Here is a 20,604-nt window from a genome sequence, read left to right on the forward strand (position 1 = left end):
CAATGTAAATAAAATAGAGCAGGGCATATTGGTTTGTATTTTTGCTGTACTGCTTTTGTTAATTACTAAGCCAATTCGAAGAACTGAAACAATCTCCATTTGAACCTTTGCTAGTAGCATTCAGATTAAAACTGATGCCAAACTGCAAACATCACTGTGGTTCTTACCAAGTGGGCAATCACATCAACGTGGTGAGCACACAGCTCAGCTGTTCCATACCTGAAACACGAGAGACAGCAGCTTGTGAATCTGTACTTCCTATTCTTCTTCAGACTAAATATAAATCTGGTCTGAGAAACTGTCATTTTCTCTAACATATTTAAACTAGATTTGCAGAGACACAATTTACTTGAGACAACCATCTCAAAAATCAATTATTAAAGAGAGAAGCTATGCTCCTCTTGTTTGCAAGAACATAAAAACAGATACGCCATTTCTACTCCCAATTTTCAAAGTATATTCTGTGTCTGAAAATAATCCAATTCTAGGACAATTCTGTCTTACAAAAATCTCTCTCAAGCCAATTGCAAATTATGTACAACAACAGAAGGAACTGGATCTGTGGAAAACCTGCTTGACTTGTACCAGGAGCAGCTTACCGGGCAAGGAAGCACCACGAGTCCATTGCCAGCAGAGACGTGATCATACTGGAACCCAGCACAGCATCCAGCAGAGCACGTTCCTGAGGAGAAATGGGAAAATTAACACAATCTCAACACTGCAGAAAAAAAAGCACTAAACTTTTATAACAACTCGACCTCTGAAAGAAAAATAGCCAAGACCACTGAGATCCTCAAGAAATTTATTTTCCCCTTTCCCGTCAGCAACATTTGCTGTGTAACTGACCTCCAGCCACGCAACCACGTCACAGCTGATTTCTACAAAACCAGCTCTGAGATGCCACATCATTAGAAAGAATGCTTTCATTTTAAGTAGCACCTATGCATCACAACAGCTGAAGAACTGATAAGCAAAACCCAATCTTACCAGCTGAGGGAAGTGTGATGGGAGTGTGGAAGTAATGAAGGAGCACAGGTGGACACAGACATAATGATAGAGGGTGATGGGAACTGCTGGCTGTCCAGTACTGAGCACCTGTGGTAAACAGACAGGGAGAGAAAGCTCCCCACAACATTGCTGGAAACTGAAGAAGAGAGCTGAAAACAAAGACAGGCTGCAAGGGGGAAAGGAAAAACAAAAACAAAAAAATTGAACAGTTTGGTTACAGACATATAAGTCCCAAATCCTGCAAGCAACATTGGTATTACAAAATCTTTGTCTTCAGCCAGAAAAGATGGCAAATAACTTCAGTGCCTTTACACCAGATTTATGTTCCTTACTACCCTCCACTTTTACCAAGTCAGGTGATGTTAGAGGGTTCAGGCATAAAAGGGTGTAATTTTTAACTTAGTGAATATCAACAAATTACATCCATTGCCTTACTCCTACCCTACAAATACTCTAAATACCACTCCTTCCCTGAAAAAACAAAGGCATCTCTGTCTTTGTATCCTCCACTCCTGAGGCAATTAACATCAGATCCTGTTTGTCTTGGCATGAGGATGGAAATCCATAGAGACAATTTTACAAGTTCAGCTGCAAAGGAAACTCCAGCAGCTGAACCCCTTTTTTTTTTTTTGCCTGTATGGAACAATTGCTGTGGTGAAGAACTGCAACAAAAACCTTTTTAGTACCTTTTTCCCGTGTTCCAGAGAGTTTGCACTTCTTCAGGCTGAGAGGACAGCTTGTCCATTATGGTGAGCAGGAGGAGACACTGGGGCAGCTGCTGCTCAGGAGGGAGACCTGTAGAAGTTTGTGTTTCAAATGTGAAGCAAATTGCCCAGATATATTTATTTTAAGCAAGTGTAAAGGCAAACTGATGAGTTATCTCAGAATTGTGAGATTATGGTCAGGGCAAAAATCAAGGAGAGCTTGTTGAAACAAAAAGCTGACATTTTTGCACTTTGAAGGCATTCTACTTTTCATAGAAAATATTTACTTTAGGGAAAAAAGCTGTCTTCTCCTACCAACAGAACAGCAGAAAAAAATCCATTTTGCTTTGAAAGTTTGTGGCAAATGTGGATTGAAATTATGCAAAAGAGCAGAACTGACAGGATTTATGTTAACCAGATTAACAGTGCAGTTGCTATGAGCACTTTGGAAAAGATGAATTCAGCAATAACATAAAATATCTGTTACAAAATCCATCCAAGTTAACAGGCAATCAGCTCTATCACAGTACTTACAATAGAACCAGAAAATGAGTACAGAATATTATGGTCCAGAAAAACAAAATGTCAATGCTGATAGCTCAGACAGCACTGGGAGTTGTACTTTCAACCCACCTAAATTTTCACTTAACACTTGTTCCATGAAAGGACTAAAGGGAAGGAGCTGGGTGATGAGAGGGTCCAGAGCCACAAGAAAAACACGGAATATTTCATCTTGATGAACTTCCAAGATCTCTGGAGCATAAAGACTGGGAGGAAATTTGCTAACAGGGAATGAAAAAAAAAAAAGTTAAATATTCTCAGTAGCATTTTCAGCAACACTACTTTTCTCCAAAAGAGCTACAAAAAGGCAAATTCATGATTTCCTTGTTCCTGTGAAATAAAAGACAGAAAAGGCTCCCCATTTTAGAATATCTGTTATAGCCCAAGAGTTACAACTCTGCATTCAGCCTTTAAGATAAGCATCACAATCCAATATTTTACTAGACATTTAAAGAAAACCTTACCAAGTTCACAGAAAATGTGTAGAATACGTAACATCTCTCAACAGGAACATCAAATCACAAAGAGTCAAGTGAAAGGGAAAAGCCAAGAAAACATCTATATACACAATTTGACAGCCATAAATGTCACAGCACTAACTTAACACATAACCCTAAAAGGGTATCACAGTTTCTCTGAAGAGGAAAAAAACAAACCTTGGGCAATAAAAGAATAAAAGAACCAATATGAGAATAAAGCAAGTGATCATGAAATGAAAACCTTCTACTTTTGCAGCTCATAAAGTGAACTGTAAAAATGCTACCTTCCCACTCAAAAATCCTCCTCAGTTTCCCTGAGTGAATAAAAGTTTACAACCTTCCATTTGAGAAAAACCCACAAGGTTAGTAAACTTAGAAGAAAAAAAAAAAAAGCCTCATAAAAAAATAACCACCCAATCTTGCAGCAGGTGCACATCTCGCCACAGAACCTGGTTTGAATTCCAACAAAGGGCTGAAATCTGATTTCATAGCACAAAGAACTGTTAGTATAAAGTCTGGGTTCTCTTATGCTTCCCTACCACTGCAGCAACAAAACTTTTTGAAAGGAAAGCAATAAAGCCCCATTTATAAGTGTAGCATTAAAAGAGCATCTGCTTCCAGGAGAACCAGACTCCTGTGGGATTCCATGATTATTAACACAACAGTAAAGTTACAAAAAATTCCACGACACTCTGTTTCTGATCCCCTCTTCCTTCAGGACAATTTTTTCCAAACTTTGTTTTAAAGTAGAAACAATCTGTCAAAAGGCACAGCTGACACCCACATTTAGTTGTAGAATTGCTTTTCTGCATAGCCTACACATAATTTGTTAATAAATCTTGCCATAAATAGTTGCAATGGAGTTAATGGTTTGTCATTATGGGAGATGCACAGTATTGATCAAGAACAGGGTTAAGGTAACTATAAAACATTAAGACACTTAACTTATTTTAAAATATTTAGCTTTTTGTACATGAAAAAAGATGCCAACAACTCTGGAATGAGAACTGCATTTTTACATCTCAAAATAGTTGTAATTTAAGAATGCAATATGGAAATGTTAAGATACTATCAATAACCAATTATTTGTACTCCACATACCTGTATATCTGAAGAAAGAGCTGATGTAACTGAGAACAGGAATCAGAGAAGGAGGCAAGAAATTCCTGCAAAAGGCATCAATTTTGAGTGATATTTTAAAATAAAAGCCATGATTAATTACATGAATTACTGGACATCTACCAACTATTCAGTGCCACTGCATGAAACAACCTCTCATAGTTTATTTTTCTGGAAAATCCCAGCAGTAACCCTGCACAGGCTTGTGAGTATTTACTGGTGGAAGAACCAAAGCAGGTTATGTATGGAGGTTAATTCTACTGCCCATAAGGGATAGCTGTAAATTGTTAAGCTATTACACAGTTCAAAATTATTCCATTTGTAGACCAGAGGCTTACATTTAATACCAACACAGAATTGAAGTATTAAAACCTACCTTGGTGTAGTGTACAAGGGAGTTAGCAAAGAACCTGCACAGTTTCACTGTCTTCTGGAACAGCCTGAAGTCAGTGCCCTCCTGTCCAAAAGAAGCAGTTCTGAAAGTTAACATAGAGTAATACAGTAAAATAGGAAGTTAAGACTGCTAACAGTGCTCAAAATCTATTTCACATTTGATTCTCTACAGACTCTGAAGCTAAGGGGGGGAAACTTTAAAAATATTAAGTATGTATGCTTCAACATTTTCAGAGGATTAAGGATGTGACTGACCTTGGGATAATGCCAGTTTAGGAAAAAAAAAATTCTCACATAGCATGGTGAAAATTTAGTGTCTCACTAAAACATCCTCAATCTACACAAAGCTGTGGGCCTCATTTTCATGTGGTGTCAAAGGTATTCTGTCTACCACACGAAATGAAGAAAACGGTAAAAATCCAAACCAAATTACTCCAAGTAATAATACAGCACAAAGAATTTCTCCTCCTCAAGCTCACTGGCAGCTTTGGGAGCTTTTTAACTCACCTGTATCTGTGACACCTTCATTTGCTCAGCCAGCTGCAAACAGGAGTCAAAAGAAAGAAGAGTGTCCTTGCACAGGCCACCAAGGATGTCACTGTGCTTCAGGTGGCACTGCAGCAGGGAATGATGCTTCAGGCTTTGCCTGAAAGACAGGAATATAATTAGGTATTTAAGTGTCAGAAGTAATGAGTTATAATTGTCAGTGCAATGAGTTCTTACAAATCCAAATAACTAACACTTCTATTTAGCCTCTTATACAGCAGTGTTTGGTGCAGTATCTGTGAACACTGAAAGCAGAAACTCAAAGAGAACAACCCTCTCCACGGCCAGGACTGAAATCCAGGGGAGTGGCAGGATGGAAGTATGACACAGCCATCTCAAGCCAAAAATTAAAATATCTACAAAATTGCTGGTCAGACCTCTTAATGTTCATCATTTGGACAACAGTGTTGCAAATTTTCTTCTCCATTCCAACGCAGAAAGTCATGTTTCTATTATTTTTCATACCAATTCCTACCTACTTTCACTGGCAGCGCTTTAATATTACCTCCTAGCTAAGTTTTTTCTAAATTTCCTAACTAAATAGCTACACTGAATTCTCTCATTTTATTAGAAACTCCGAGCATGAAGCAATTGCAACATTCATTATTTAAAATTACACCACAATAAAACCTAAAGAGTTTAGCTACATACTTGATTATGAACTTCCACGTATTGGCATGAAGAGCGTGGTCCATATTGGAAATGACAGAGCAGATCTCCAGCATGGTGTGGATTACTAAGGAAAAAAACAGCAGCAGCAACAGACTTAAATCAGACTTATGAGCTCACAGCAATCCCAAGAGAATAATGAGAGAATACCAACACATTGACATGAACTGGGAAAATGGCTCAGTATTTAGGTGCTACCCCTCTCCTACAAATCTACACAACATTCCCACAGAGGAAGCTTCAGGAGAAAAACAGAAATATTCTGAGTTCAAAATGCTGCTTTCTGAAAAGCTGGTCAGGACAGCAGGACCTGAGTATGCTCAGAAACCTGTTTTAAAATTTCAAAAATACTCTCCATAGAAAAAAAAGACAGAACAAGACTAAAAAAAAAAGTATCGAATACACTTATACCTGACACCATATATGTGATGTCATCTTCAGTGGAAGCAGAGCCTATGGAAATCAGATCAACCAGTTCCATGAGCTGTTTCTGAAGGGAATAAGTCTCCTTAAACATGGCTTGTAGGAGGTCAGAAATTAGGTGCAGGTGCCCACAGTACACCGATTCACTGTCCTGAAATGGGGAGGAAGAGGTTTAGTAACAGAGCTCAGGACTCACAGCCTGATTTTTCACACACAGAAAACACCACAAGCTTGCCATACACTTCTCTGGAAAAGAGAACAAGGCACAGAAGTACCTACTTTAACTCAACACACAGCCCCAGACCACTCAATATAAAATACAGTCACCTGCAGCTCGTGGGGAACTAATGAGCTCTGGCTGGCTCTTGTGAGTTTAGGGGGCTCTGGATCAGGCCTCCTTGTATGAACCTAAGATGGTATTTCTGAACCAAACAGGACAATGCCAGCAGCAAAGGAAGTAGCATCCCAAAGATTTCCCAATACTTCTGTATTAGAATCACCAGATAAAGATATAGCACGTGAGTTTGAGTCCTGACGTGGGAAACTGATGTAAATGTTCCCATAAGAAAGTAGTATTAAAAGTGAAAATGAAAGGCAACCAAAAGTTAGTGCATCCTTGTGATAATATCATTTTATTTTAAATGCTTAGAGGGAATTACTGCTGCACCTGAAAATCCAGATCAGTCCATATCTGAAACTGATCCACACTGATCACTGTATCCAACATAAACCTGCTAATTTCAACTTTCAGTCCACTCTGGAACCTGCCATTTGTAGCTCTGAAAATACCACAGCCATCAGGACTGCACAGATCTCTCAGAGCACTCTGCTCATGAGCAGAATGTTCAGGTAACACTGATGCAAAGTATGGAAATAGCCCAGTCTCATCCTCTCACCAGCAGATCACATTTGCTGGGCAGACAGCTGAAAAATCATCTTTGTACTTGTGCACTGAATGCATTCCGAAAACGACATAACAACTAAAATTAAAAGAATAATACTTGGACAACAGTCTCACGTCAAAACAAGATCTTCTAAAGTGTTTCCTGAAAGCCAATGAGCACAAGGAATTTTGTGCTCCCAGCAGTGCCTACCCTGCAGTGTGTGAAGGTGCTCTTTACCACCCAGAGGACGGAGGAAGGGAGGGAGTGGATGCTCTGCAGGGACAACGCCTGCAGCGAGCACACGTAACGCACACAGCCCGTCAGCATCTCCAGCAGCTGCACCACGGCCTGAGAGCAAGAGTAAACAACATCAGGCACTCCTGCAATACCTCCAAAAGCATCTTTTCTTAGCTGAAATACTCCTGGATTTTTATGGCATTTAAAGTTCACTGCTATTTGCATAAATGAGTAATTTGTTAAAGATGAATGGAGCTCCAGAGCTTTCCTCCAATACCATATCCTCTGTGAAAACTCCTTATTTCTTTGACTATTGTTCTTAATTTACAAAAATGTGAAAACTCAGAAGGAAGTGACAAGATAAACATGTGCCAGGTTCACTCTTTAAATATGGGAAGTCACATTCCATCTGCAGGAGGGATTTAAGCGGAATTTGAGATGATGCTTAAAATAATTATTAGCATCACATGCTAGATGTAATCAAATGATTCACAAAATGTTAACTGAGCTTCGACTACAAAGGAAGATTAAATTACATTTTAACCATCACTAGCTGGCAAAAGCATTCTAAAAACCTTTTAGTAGCTTAGGTAAAAGCAGAGAGTGATGTAAACATTATTTTGACAGCTCATGTGATGGGACTTGCCTGCAGCAGATTCCTTACAGTACTGCACAACTCTGTACTCTGGCTGGTCAGTCCTTTGGCCTTGCTGGATAATTCACACATCAAGTTATCAAAGAACTGTAGAGTCTGGCAGAACACAACAAAACTGAAATGCTTCACTTACAAAGGTACACATGCAAATAATAACACCATTCTGTACCTCCATGTGCCTTCCTTGGCATGGAGGCACAGAGAGAACTCAAAGCAGAACACATTTTCCAGCATTTCAGTCATAAAGCATGATATAACAAGAAGCAAAAACCATTTATACACATATATATTATAGCCAGAAAATATTTTAGCTGTTATATCTTATAAAATCTGTTGCTAAAACAAACTTCACAGCTAATTTACTTGAAATATATATACACCTCGTCCTACCAAAGATTTTTTTTTTACTTAGGCTAAAACCACATAATTTAAAAAAGATTTTCATTCTGTCCCAGGAAAAAAAAATGTTTGCTGAGAATGATTATTAACATTTTGAATACACTAAAAAAAATAGGTCTGTGATGTACAAACAACATCTATTTCTAATTTAGTTGAGGTTTTTGAATATCTGATGAGTGTTACTGTTGAGCCTGCAGACAGTGAGGTGCATCTGGGCACATGCAGGATAAACAATAGTACAGTGATCCTTTTTCAGGATGTGCCTGTTATGAAACAATTTTCTTGTAACCTCCAAAAACTTGTTACTTGAGATAAAATATGAGAAAAGGAAATCAAGTGGCCGTTTTTACTGGCTTTTTAAATGGACAAGCTGAAGCCTGAAACTTAAATCAGTAATTTGGCACCACTTCACTGAAAACACAAGCACTGTTTTTAATACAACTATGGCACAAAATTTTCCATCATTTAATCAAAAAAGAAAACGTGTGAGGTCAGTATGGTCTAAAAGTTTATTCACTATATTAATTCACAAATTTCACAACGTTTATTCATTATATTCATAATATTATATATTCATTATATTCATCAGTTTACATGTCCTGAGAAGTTCCCTCACTTAAAAATTCTCCTCCTTCATCATTTTATAAAAAGCCCAATATTAGAAAAAATAAAACCCAAGTCTATTGCTGAATACAGAAAGCAGCACATTGTATATTTGATTCTCTCCCTACTGTAAAGAATGGGAACAATCACAGAAAGAATTCAACACAGCACTGTGAAAACTCTTAAATGGTAAAAATTCCTATTTCAATTTTTGTACCCCATAGATATTGTGCAACTCCAAAAGAAGAACCACTGCAATCTAAGCAGTTTCTAACACTGGACTGATTGACAATTCCACAGTAAACTGAAGCTGTCCTACCTTAGGTAATACTTTTGAGAAAAATGTTTGTTCCAAATCTTCAAGGCTGATATGTGGCAAAAACATTTCAGTCAGGATCCTCAAAACACCTGCAAAGAAAAACATTTACAATGTGTATTTCTTAGAAATATATACAGCAACCTACCAGAGGAAACGAAAAACTGCAGAAAGCAGAACAGACTGAGTACTTGATTTTGAGAGAGGCAGCAGAGCATTTGCCTTATCTGAAATGCATAAAAACACACATATATTACCTGAAAAATCAAGTAACAGCTCCGACATGGATAAACCCATCAGAAACAGCAGCACACCTGACTAAACTCAGTTGAAGGCTGAGCACAACTGCCAGCCTACAGATCTAGTATTTGTCACATTCCGAAGAGCAGACAGTTGCACATTTTATAAAGCAACATGCAATGCAACACTGAGTTTTAGCAACATTCATAAACAGTTACATAGGAGCTTCATTTTCTTTTAGCTATCAATTTTATCACCTGGAAGATTACAGCCGCAAAGACAATAAAACACCAGATAAAAAACACCATTCTTTCACGTATTTAAAGATTAGAAGTAGCAGAAAGGAAAAAGCAGCAGAGTTTCTATAGGAGCATTTATGAAGCTTATTCAACATGCAGTTAGTGGAATCAATAAGACTGCTGAAGACTCTGAGAAGTCGTGGCAGAAGTATTTCAAGCACTGCAGTGATTCTAATTCACTTGCAATAGAAGAGGCACTTCTTAGGCATTACTTACGAATATGCTCAGCCCAGTCTTCGGACTCTTGATACATTGAGTAAAATCGTTAAAGAAAACCAAACTTGTTCCTTGTTCTGCTATAAAGGTTATCTCTAAAGCACCTGCAGAAGCCACAGTGACTTTTAGCACTGCCTCATGTACGTATGAAAGTGGTGGGGATGCTCCACAACCAACGCAGCCTGACAGCCCGGAGTAACCAACGAAGGATTTCCAAAATGTATTAGAGAGTAAGCCTTGAGGGTTTTTTTTTTGTTTTGTTTTTTATTTTTTTTTTTTTTTTTGTTTTGGTGTTTATTTTTTTTTTGGGGGGGGGGGGGGGTTTGGTGGTGTGTGGTTTGGGGTTTTTTTAGGGGGTTGTTTTTATTTTGTTTTGAGAGAGGGTGAGCAGGGGAGAGGTGTGTCGGGGAGCTATCTACAGCGCTAAATGAACCACACGCGATTTTTTGGATTCCATGTATCTTTTATGCCGGGCAAAGGCTGTACCCGCCTCCAGCGAAACTCCCGGCCCCTCACAGAGCTCCCAGCGCTCTCCCTCACACACACTCGGCTGAACCGTGCAACTCCGAAGGACTCACACACCGCCCCCACCCCACTCCTGCGCCTTCCCCGCAGCCACCCAAGAGCCCTGCTGGGAAGGATATAAGGAGCCGGGGCAGCACGGCGGGCAGCTCCCGGCGGCAGAGCTCCCCGTCCCAGCCGCCCAGCTCCCGCAGGAGCAGCTCGGGGTCTGCCTGGGACATGGCGGCGGCGGCGGCGGGAAAGGCGCCCCGCGCTCCCACAATGCCCCGCGGCCGAGGAAGCGGAAGCGGCTCCACGTGGGAGAAGCGGGGCACGGTCCGGACCGGCGGGCACGGCGCAGGGATAAACGGGATGGGAAACGCTCCCGGAGCCCCTCACCCGGCCTGCGCGGCGGCCCTTGAAAGGCTGAGTCTGAAATGCGAGTTTTAGCGGAGGTGGTAGCTGTCCTAATTCCCGTGCCTGGAGCTGTGGTAGGTGAGATGGGGTCACCGGTGACGCCGTCTTTTAACAAACTTAACTGATCGGAGAGCGGGTTCTTTAAATTACTGAATGGTTAGGGTTGGGGGAGAGCTCTGGAGATCATTCGGTCCAACCCCTCCCGCCAAGGCAGCGTCACCCAGAGCTGGTGACACAGCGACGCATCCAGGTGGATTTGGAATGTTTGCAGAGAGGGAGACTCCACGACTTCCCGGGGGAACCTGATAATGAAAAGCAGGATGCTACAATTAGACGGTTTGTGCTGATACTAATGATACATAAAACTGTTTACTCTTATTTCCAGCAGTAATTTTTCTGGCTCTTGGCAAGACATTTGATACTGCACCAGAGAAATACTCTGTCCTTCAACGATATCTACATAAAAGCTGGCTGTAATAAATTAAGCTTTTAAAAAACTGTTATTCCTGAAAATGGATTTTCAATTTAATTTTGCTGTTGATGAAAATGAGAACAGTGAGGCAGATGCTCATTTCTTACTGCTATGCTCTCCAAAAGACAAGCAGGAATCCAGAGAAAAGAGCAGGGAAGCTGCCGATCCTGCAGCAGACTGCAGCCCAAAGCGGGCTGCTGCAAAGCACCAGGATGAGGCAGCTTTGAAGAAAAAACTCTGTGTGAAAGCTGCCAAGGAGCACAGCATTCCCGAAGATCTCAACAAAGTATTGGAAAATAAAGTCATGGAAACCGTATTGGACCTGTCTTACGTAAAGCTGTCTGTAGTGGAAATGATGTGTTCGGGTGATGCTGACAGCGAAGGCATCGTGTCCAAAAGTGTTTCTTCTCACTCTGATCTCATCCCAGGAGTCTATGAAGGAGGGCTGAAGATCTGGGAATGCACCTTTGATCTCATGGACTACTTTTCCGAGGCTGAAATAGAATTTACCAACAAGACTGTACTGGATCTTGGCTGCGGGGCTGGATTGCTGGGAATTGTTGCTTTGCAGGGTGAAGCTGCCAGAGTGCATTTTCAGGACTACAACAGCACAGTGATTGATGAAATAACCTTGCCTAATGTGGTGGCCAACTGTACCAGTGAAGGCAGGAGGATAGGCAGGAGGATGGGCAGTGGGAAGGACAGAAAAGCCAGCAAGCTTCCCTCAAAGAGGCCCAGGAAAGCAGAAGGCTCACCTGACATGCTCAACAGATGCAGATTTTTTTCTGGAGAGTGGTCTCAAGTCAGCCAGCTCCTGTTAAACAGCAACAAACCCTGTTCAAAGTATGATATAATTCTCACCTCTGAGACCATCTATAATCCTGACTACTACAGTGCTCTTCATGATGCGCTGGCACAGCTCTTGGATAAAAATGGCCATGTGTATTTGGCAAGCAAAGTGCATTATTTTGGAGTTGGTGGTGGTATCTATCTCTTTGAGAAATTCATTGAAGAGAAAAATGTGTTTAGAACCAGGATGGTTAAAACAATTGATCAGGGTCTGCAGCGATGCATTATGGAAATTGCCTTTAAAAATTCCTGTTAAAATTAAACTACTAATCCTCCAAAAATAACTCAAAAATGTTGTAATTCTCATGTCTCTCTGCTTTTTCCTCTGTAATTCTGGTTTGACAAATGAAGGATGGTGGTTGTCTAAATATTTGACAAATTCTGGTATCTGACTAGAAGTGAGGGACTTTTCTGATGTTGACTTTGCATAGAGTTCTCCTTAAAACAGCATCTGTTTATGATAATTAGTTTATATATAAAGATGAAGCATGTCATTGTCTCCAGACAGGCTTTCATATTATCTGTCAGCACCAGAACTACATCACAGGGATGACATACATGACATGGGAATGACATGCATGCCGTATTGTGGCTGAATGAGATAAGCTTAGCATCCAAAATTTAGTGCAAGAGGCTTTTCTCAAGGGTTGGGCAGCCTAACTGCAGCCAGATTCAGGCAGGGACCACACACCTCTGAGCTCTGCTGCTTCGCCAGCAGAGGGGGATGTGATTGTATTTATCACTTGTGTTCTACCCGGCTGAGGATTTCAGAAATCCATGTAATATTTCCATGTCTAATGCACGCATTACTTATTCAAGTCTTTTAAAGAGTGTAACAATATTAACTACTGTGGTCTGTAAATTTTCACATTCAGATTCTGTCACAGGCTAGGAAAACTTCAGCAGGGAATTCAAATAAGCCAAGCTGGTTTAGAAGCTGACTTGAAAGAATATTCTACACAAGATAAGCTCCTTCTACCAACCAGTAAGCCTGCAAATGAAGTACTGGAGAATGACAGAACTGAGCTTTAGGAAAAGGAGAGAAACTGTGCTATTACAGCAGTTTAATAGATTCCTGTATTATTTCAACAAGATTTTTCCAGAAATGAATTGGCCTGTGTTCAAAATTTGCTGGGGGTACTACTGAACATCCACACTTCTTCAATCTTTTCACAGCAGTTGGCAGGACAGAAAGCACTCACAAAAGCCTGCAATGCAAGGCACTTTCCTAGGCTGAAGATAGTGATGTTGCTGAAGAAACTGCTTCCCAAGAATGCAAAAAACCCCCTGAAGAACTACACAACCTGGTCTTGAACACTCACTGTCACCAGCAATTCAAACAAAAAAAAGGAAATCCACTGCATGTTTTGCCTTGGCCAAAACCAGACAGAAAGCTGTTAGAAAGCTTTATCAGGTGCCCTTGCAGAAATATAAACTTGGAGACAGTGACCACTGCAGTAAACTGGATGCAAGGATATTCAGTGTAGAGCAGAAAGAACAATAGTCTGAGGGATGGAAATAAACTTAGTACAGCAGTGATCTACTACAAGTTCTCATCACTGAAGATGCTGAAGTAAATCCCAAGGTTCCTGTTTTGAACCTGCTGCTATTAACACAGAGTGTTGTAAAGGATTTCCTGTCCTTGACAGAAGAGCCTTCACTACTGTTTCAACTATTTTGAAGGGATGCTTTGAAAACTACTGAATATCTCATAGGTATAGGAAAGAAGAAAAAAGTCAGTTTTGCCATGACTGCCATGGTGCTTTGGAGTTTTTCTGCACTGACTCTGAAATGTAATGATAACTGCTGACTACAGACTGAGGAACAAAAAAAAGTTTTAGCTTTGGCAAATCAAGAAGGTACTGTTAACAGCTCCTTTTTTTTTCCCCTGTCAAAACAGAGAAGCTGGAAATAAATGGATTACCGTTTGTCATTTTTCAAACTCAATCCTAAGATAAATTGTGGCTTGCACTGAATAGGTTGTTCTATACCTGCTAGTCTAGTGTAGTTCCAGAGAACCACACTTGAAGTAGTAAGAAACGTTGACCATTATGACAAAAATATGATCAGGAACAAGAATCTCATGTGATTTTGGATGAATAAATGAAGAAGGTACTTGAAATCTTCTGCTATAGTATTTCCTCTTGGTAATATTCCACTATCAAACTCACCATCTTTGGTTTAATTACTGGGCCTTCACTCAGTATTTGGCTCAAACATAGCTGGTTTTGTGCAAATACAGAATCAGGGTTTTTAGGATTTCAAGGGAAGAATGGCAGAGCCACAATCTTACAGTGACTATGCACCTGCAAAACAAGTAACCTCACACAGTATAATTAGCTTCCCATTTCAGAATCTGATTAGAAAACAAAGGATGCTTTTTCTCAGGTGAAAACAGCACAATTAGCATTGGGATTTCCATATTCTAGATGAGTTCTGTTCTTAGAATCCAGCAGGTACACGCTGAGAGGAAACAGAATTCAGCACTTAGTTATGTAGGCTGTTGATGTTTCAGCTCCAAATAATGCTAATTTCCCTCGTCTACATTAATGCTTGCTCTACCTGAGAAATCCTCACCACCCTAGTGACCAGTGTCCTGCTCCTCTTCACAAACTGGAATAGAAAAAAATGAATTTTTCACTCCTTTGTAACACTTGTCCATATTACTTAATGACCAGGGAAAATTACATTGCCCCAAATGACACTGCACTTAAAAAAAAAAATTACTGAGTTGGGAGGTCCCTCAAAGTATTTTTTTTTTCTGATGACACTTTAAAATCTTCTGTGAAGAAATAAAAGGTAGAGATCAGCTGGTAATTCAGTTTTGATCATCTGACTCCAAATCACCATTTTTCTCCCCTCATGCAGTCACCTCACATTTTGAACACGTCATTACAATAATAAGTCCGGTCTCAATTATGTCTTTCCTGTAAGTATTGTGGAGACAAAGATTAAAATCACTCATTAAATACCTCAGGAAACTAAATTGAAAGGCTTGTTTGTTTTAACACAACTATCCCTAACTGATGACTTCCATTTGAAGACTATTTGCCAGTTTTGGGAAATGAAGCTATTTAAAACTCAGGTTTGTATACTGGCAACTACAGTTATTCTACTAAAGCTAGGGGGGAAAGAGCCCATGATAATGGAACTGGGAAGTGCCCAATTTGCAGGTTACTGACATGTGAGCTATTCTTGGTTATCAGGCTCACAGGCATTATATCATGCTCTGAAATAAAAATCTTGTTAAGTAAAATCAATCCTGCAATCATTACCATGGTATTTGAAGTGCAGCTAGACAACCATTGCACAGGAACTCAAAGAGAAGCACTAAGAGCAGATGCAAGAGCAGGGAAGGGTGCTGGAGGGGAAAATCCAGGCTGCAAGTGGGGGGAATCTGGTGCCAACCAAGAGACCTGTAGCAGCAGGTTCAGGAGATCCTGCTCCGAGGAGATTATTGGGATGGAGACCCCTGGAACTCTTCTCATGAGGACTGGACTGAAAGGTTTGAGGATGAGAACGGAGAAAATTCCTCTCCGCCCAAGCAAAACAAACCACAGAAAGGTGACTTAAGATGGATCACAACTGTAAGGAGGGAGTAACCAGGATTTTTGGTGATATAAACTGGCCTAAAGTGTCTCAGATTTCCTGGTTTATACTGTAAGAGTCACTTGCATGCTGAAAAGAAAAAGCTTCCCTATACCACCAGATACTGCTGAATAAGTGCAGTAGGAACCACAGCAAAGGGAAGAACTGGAATTTATATACAACCACCTCTTGAAGTCAGCAAGCCTTCAAGACAACAAGTCAATAAATCCACAAATGAATGAAAACTATCATGAAACAAAAAGTGAAAATTGCAGCAAGTAATTTCACCAGAAACAAAAGGTAACATCCTGCCACAACAGGGAGGTAATGTTAGCTAATTCAGATGCTGCCTCGGTGTACTGAGGAGGTAGTTTACTATAACATAATTATTGCTAGGGAAAAAAAAATAAAAAAGCATTATTAAATTCAAATCAAAGCAGTCCAGGGGAATCAGAATGAAAGAAGCATTGGGAGAATTTTACATTTCCATCAGTCTGCTATAGGGAAGGTTCTTACAGAAAAATCAAATATTTTGATCACTACTTCTGCAGAATACTAAATTTTCAAATCATTGATTAAATCAAAGATTTGGATCATTAGTGAAGAATTTTAACAGTCAACCCCACCCTCCACAGCACTTTTTTAAAATATGGGTAAGAAAGATGAAAAGCCTAAAAATAGAAAAAGTAAATTGAAAACATGGTGGTCAAAAAGACCAGTGAACAGGTTCGATCCAGTGGTGTTTGAAGCTTGATGGTAAATCCTTAAGTATTCTACAACAGACCAGTAAAATGGGACTGGATGAAAACAAATTAGAGGCAAGATGGTGTGAGAGTGTTTAACTAAAGGGCACATCAAAAGAAAAGGAAAAAGGGTTAGAACTTCAGATTCTTCACAAAGGAATGATCTAAAAAATAAGATCTATCTGAGGATTACCAACCATATTATAAACTATGGCAGAGTCCAGTTACTCCAGATTTGTGGTTACATACATAGAAAACATTCAATTTTATTTATCAAAGTACAGCTCACAGTTACCAGGCTGGAACTGCTCATTGTGTGCACAAGTTTATTTCTTGTCATCTGACCATGTAATTTCATAATCTGTATACTCTTTCTTCAGTATCTCTACAGTCACTGAGTGATCTGCTTTTCCATAGCCCTGCAAGACAGAACAAATTGGACATGGACATTAAATCTTCAGAACCATTCCGTGTTGGTCCGTTCTTACCAACACAAGTTGTTCACATGCAAATCAAATACAAGTTCTAAAAAAGCTACTCTTGCAGTATCATGTTTTATTTTTCTATTATCCTCTCCAATTCCCCCCACCCCGCTCCCCTAAATTCAAGATCTAGAAAATAAATGAGATGGTGTCAAACAGAGAAGCATTTCCCACACAATTTCTCCAGCAGAAAGCTTGTTTTAAAATGTTCCCAACCCATCAGCCATTGTATTTATGGGATGTTCCTTTAAACCACAGAGATTGCATTGATCCATTTTAATGTGTGAGCATACAAACAGCTGATTTGGCTCAGCTGAAGGGAAAGGGAATAAGCAAACAAGTGTGAGCATTTAAACACAATTCTAGACACTAAAGAAACCAGAGTCTTCATGCTTTATTTATTTCCCATCTTGCCTTAGCTGATAATAGCACAATTTTAAGTATCTGTGCTCTTCAGCCATTACAACTCCAAGGTAAGGTCAGATGACCCATGTGATTTTTAACCCTCATTTAAAAGTCACTGGTCACAGTGTTACTCTCTCACTGAAATTTAAGGCTGTTGTGGTCAAAGTGGCCTTTCCATTATTGTCTTACATGGTCAGAGTTATATTGATTTCTTATTTCAGAACTACACATAACAACAGTGCAGTATACTGACAGAAATCTGATTTACAGGTATTTTTTTCCCATAATATTTCACATGAAAGTTTACTTAGTAGACTGAAAAAAAAAAAAGAGCCCAAGTTTATATTATCAGTCAAAACATACTCTTACTCATCAGTGACAGCCCCAAAGAGGAAAAGCTTAAATAAACAAACATTGAAACTGAAAAGGTTAAAGTTGATGCATTATAGAATGCAAGTTTTTCAAAAATAACAGATGATATAGTTATGCCAGTTGGAAAGCAACAGATCCATGGCTCACTCTTGCCTTGGCAACCATTTTGAAGCCCCTGTCCAGCCTTAAAATTAGCAGCACAGCTTCAAAAGAAGTTAATTACTATTTCTCTGGTTTCCATAAAACACCAAGCTAGTTCTAAGAGTCTGACAATAAATCTTCAAGTCAAAAGAAGCATTAAACCAGCATAACTAAGATTTTGACTGCTGACCTGGGGCTGAGGTCATCTGAGCCTCAGGGTCTCTACCTGACAGAAGCCCTCATGGCAATAAATAAAACTCTGCTTTTACCTGATGCTCCTCTGTGAGCACCAAGGCACCAAAAGTTGAGAATTAAGTATATTTCTCAGACTGCAAGGCTTGACTACTGCCTCTAACATTTAATTTAGCAGCTAGATTAATAATACAGGTGTCAAATTTCACCTAAAAATGCAATCATGATGAACACCAACCGTCAGAAGAATTTAGTGCAATAAGAACTGTACACTGCCTTCCCACCTCATACAAATTCTAAGGAGTTTTTTTCTTTTTTTATGATTCCAGAATCATCTTGGAACAAAAGCAGCACAAACAAAATTGGTAGTTCTATTTAAATACATTTAACACATTCAAGGCTCAACCTTCCCTGCTCATCAAAGGTAAGCAGATTTGAAGTAACCCTCACTTTTTATATAAAATTAAATGAACTTAATAGAACTATTTTCTTCTTGTCTCCTTTAGAAGCCTAAAAGCTTTACTCAGTCATTACTACAGAAGCAGCTACACTTCATCACTTAGCAATACCAGAAAAATACTACAGCACATTCCCTATATTAGAGAAATTCTGACCATTTACTGAGTCTTTCCCAAAGAAAATTAATTTAAACAGAATAAGAGGTAACAATAACACTACTTTTATTCCCACAAAATGCATTATTGCATTTTCACCTACTAAAAGTTTACCACCCCTAAAATGTCTCTACTCTTCTCACCCAACACATACACAGAACAACATTCACAATTTAGCTGGTGACTACCAGCCAACATTTTTATTGGCAGATGAAGATCATACAATAGCTGGATCCAGCCCCTGTAGCTACTAATGGGCTCTTCCTGCTCCAGCAGCAAGACTAAAAGATTCTGAGTCAAGAGATGCCAACTTCCATTTTTAGTCTTAATTCTAACTTAACCTAATGCTGAGTAACTAACTTTATCTTTTTGGCCTCCTGCCCTAAAACTACTGTTTTTCTAACTGATCTCACAAGTAAGCCAGGCAAGTTTTCCAGTCAACATTTAAAATGTGATGTAAATTGCCAAAAGCCACCGTGCAATTAACCAAAAATCCCAGAACATCAGAGACACAAACATTTGAAGGAAAATGAGATATGCACTTACTGTTGAGAGCCCAAACACCCTGATTTTCTTTTCTTTGCTATTATGTTCGATTTTCCCTCCTCCAAGGCACTTGCACTGATATCCCAGCTTTTCCATCTCGGGATTTACTTTTTCAAATATATGATCTGCACAAGAAGAATGGTGAGAGCCATTAGAACAGGAACTAGGCATTACAGTCTAGAAATAACTTGTAACTACTTTCTTCTTTCACTTACAAGAGAGGAGGTTTCTCTTCTGAGGCACAGAAAAGCTCCAGTTAAACCCCTTTAGTTTTTTTTACTTTGTAAGCATATATCGTTCTCCAAAATGAGGCTGATTGTATGTGGAAAATTAATCCACAAACACCAGAGGCTTATATCCAGAAGAGAGAGGAGTCGTGTAACTTTATTCCAATGAAGGGAGAGGTCATGGGCATTTCCCATGGGGGTCTCTGAAATTGTTAGAGGACACAGCCTCCTTTTTACCCAAACTTCCCGGCCGAATTTTCCTTTTTTTAACCCCTTGGCTGAGGTATTTGAGAGGTACAGACTTCCCCAATCGCCTTTTCTAAGGTGTACTGCCCGCCTTCCCCCCCCTCCCCCCCCCCCCTTTTCCACGTCTCTTTTCTTCTTCTGTAAATCCAGGGATTTGGCAGTCTTGAGTGAGTAACAATCTGTGCCAGTTAGTGGAATCCCAACAGAAATTAAAGTTCCCCCTCCATTGCTTCTTTCACCTCCCATTATCTGGCCTTATCCCCCATCGGGCCCACATCCTGCTCGTAAAGACACCACCTCGTTCCTTTCAGCTGGGATCTGAAATGACACCTATCGCACATATCGGCCCCGTTTCCATCTCACACGAGGCACGCAAAAAGCGGGGGAAAGGGCATTTTTTTGAGCTACTCAAGCCGCGGCTCCCGCTCCGCCTCAGACCGGCCGGGGGGATCCCCACTCCCCCCACGCACTGTGGAACTCAGCCGCCCCAGTGCCTCGGACGATGTCCCGCTGCTCGCCGCCGCCCGGGCGCTGCAGCCGCACCAGGATGTACTTGAAGGTGCCCTCAGGGTCGATCTCCACGTCCCTCACGGCCGCCATGGCGCTGCCGGGGCGGGGCGGGGCGGGGCGGGCGCCATGGCGGCCGTGAGGGGAAGGGGGGGAGCGGCTCCGTCAGGGGTCCCGGCGGTAGGAAACAGGCTGGGTTACAGCGTTTGGGGAAGGGAAGGGAAGGGAAGGGAAGGGAAGGGAAGGGAAGGGAAGGGAAGGGAAGGGAAGGGAAGGGAAGGGAAGGGAAGGGAAGGGAAGGGAAGGGAAGGGGTGCTGTTCCTGATCGCTCTTGCTTTGGTAACCGCATGCCGCCTTAAAAATAGCAGCAACAGCAGCTGCTTAAAATGAAGTAAGCGACTGTTTCTCTGGTTTCCATAAAACACCAAGGTGGTGCTGTTACAGACTGACAACGAATCCCCAAGTCAAGAGAAGCGTTAAACCGACATAACTAATATTTTAAATTCGGACTTGGGACTGAGGTTGCCTGAGCCTCAGGGTCTCTACCTGAC

The 20,604-nt window shown here is 40.4% G+C and overlaps 3 protein-coding genes across 3 annotated transcripts in view; 1 reads left to right on the forward strand and 2 right to left on the reverse strand.

The window, feature by feature from the left end:
• FIRRM (FIGNL1 interacting regulator of recombination and mitosis) overlaps positions 1 to 9,088 on the reverse strand; it is a 20,901-nt gene extending 11,813 nt beyond the window's left edge. The window contains exons 1-13 of the mRNA XM_062496988.1: positions 9,000 to 9,088; positions 7,670 to 7,774; positions 6,997 to 7,134; positions 5,891 to 6,053; positions 5,462 to 5,546; positions 4,772 to 4,910; positions 4,248 to 4,328; positions 3,854 to 3,918; positions 2,346 to 2,494; positions 1,695 to 1,803; positions 988 to 1,174; positions 600 to 682; positions 168 to 219 (exon numbers count right to left, since the gene is read on the reverse strand). Of these exons, the coding sequence (XP_062352972.1) occupies positions 168 to 219; positions 600 to 682; positions 988 to 1,174; positions 1,695 to 1,803; positions 2,346 to 2,494; positions 3,854 to 3,918; positions 4,248 to 4,328; positions 4,772 to 4,910; positions 5,462 to 5,546; positions 5,891 to 6,053; positions 6,997 to 7,134; positions 7,670 to 7,774; positions 9,000 to 9,065 (1,422 nt within the window). The 5' untranslated portion in view covers positions 9,066 to 9,088. The remainder of the gene's footprint in view (positions 1 to 167; positions 220 to 599; positions 683 to 987; positions 1,175 to 1,694; positions 1,804 to 2,345; positions 2,495 to 3,853; positions 3,919 to 4,247; positions 4,329 to 4,771; positions 4,911 to 5,461; positions 5,547 to 5,890; positions 6,054 to 6,996; positions 7,135 to 7,669; positions 7,775 to 8,999) is intronic.
• Positions 9,089 to 11,181: 2,093 nt separating this feature from the next.
• METTL18 (methyltransferase 18, RPL3 N3(tau)-histidine) lies at positions 11,182 to 12,246 on the forward strand. Its single transcript, XM_062496989.1, has one exon. It carries the CDS (start codon positions 11,182 to 11,184, stop codon positions 12,244 to 12,246), a length of 1,065 nt encoding a protein of 354 aa, XP_062352973.1.
• Positions 12,247 to 16,561: 4,315 nt separating this feature from the next.
• On the reverse strand, positions 16,562 to 20,146 carry LOC134046873 (14 kDa phosphohistidine phosphatase-like). The gene is made up of 3 exons (XM_062497694.1): positions 20,017 to 20,146; positions 19,074 to 19,198; positions 16,562 to 16,740 (listed from the first exon to the last, which is right to left on the reverse strand). The coding sequence occupies exons 1-3, from the start codon at positions 20,144 to 20,146 to the stop codon at positions 16,648 to 16,650; spliced, it is 348 nt and encodes a 115-aa protein (XP_062353678.1). The 3' UTR covers positions 16,562 to 16,647.
• Positions 20,147 to 20,604: the final 458 nt, after the last annotated feature.

This window comes from Cinclus cinclus, chromosome 8 (assembly GCF_963662255.1).
Source record: "Cinclus cinclus chromosome 8, bCinCin1.1, whole genome shotgun sequence".
In the NCBI taxonomy this organism is placed as follows: Eukaryota; Metazoa; Chordata; class Aves; order Passeriformes; family Cinclidae; genus Cinclus; species Cinclus cinclus.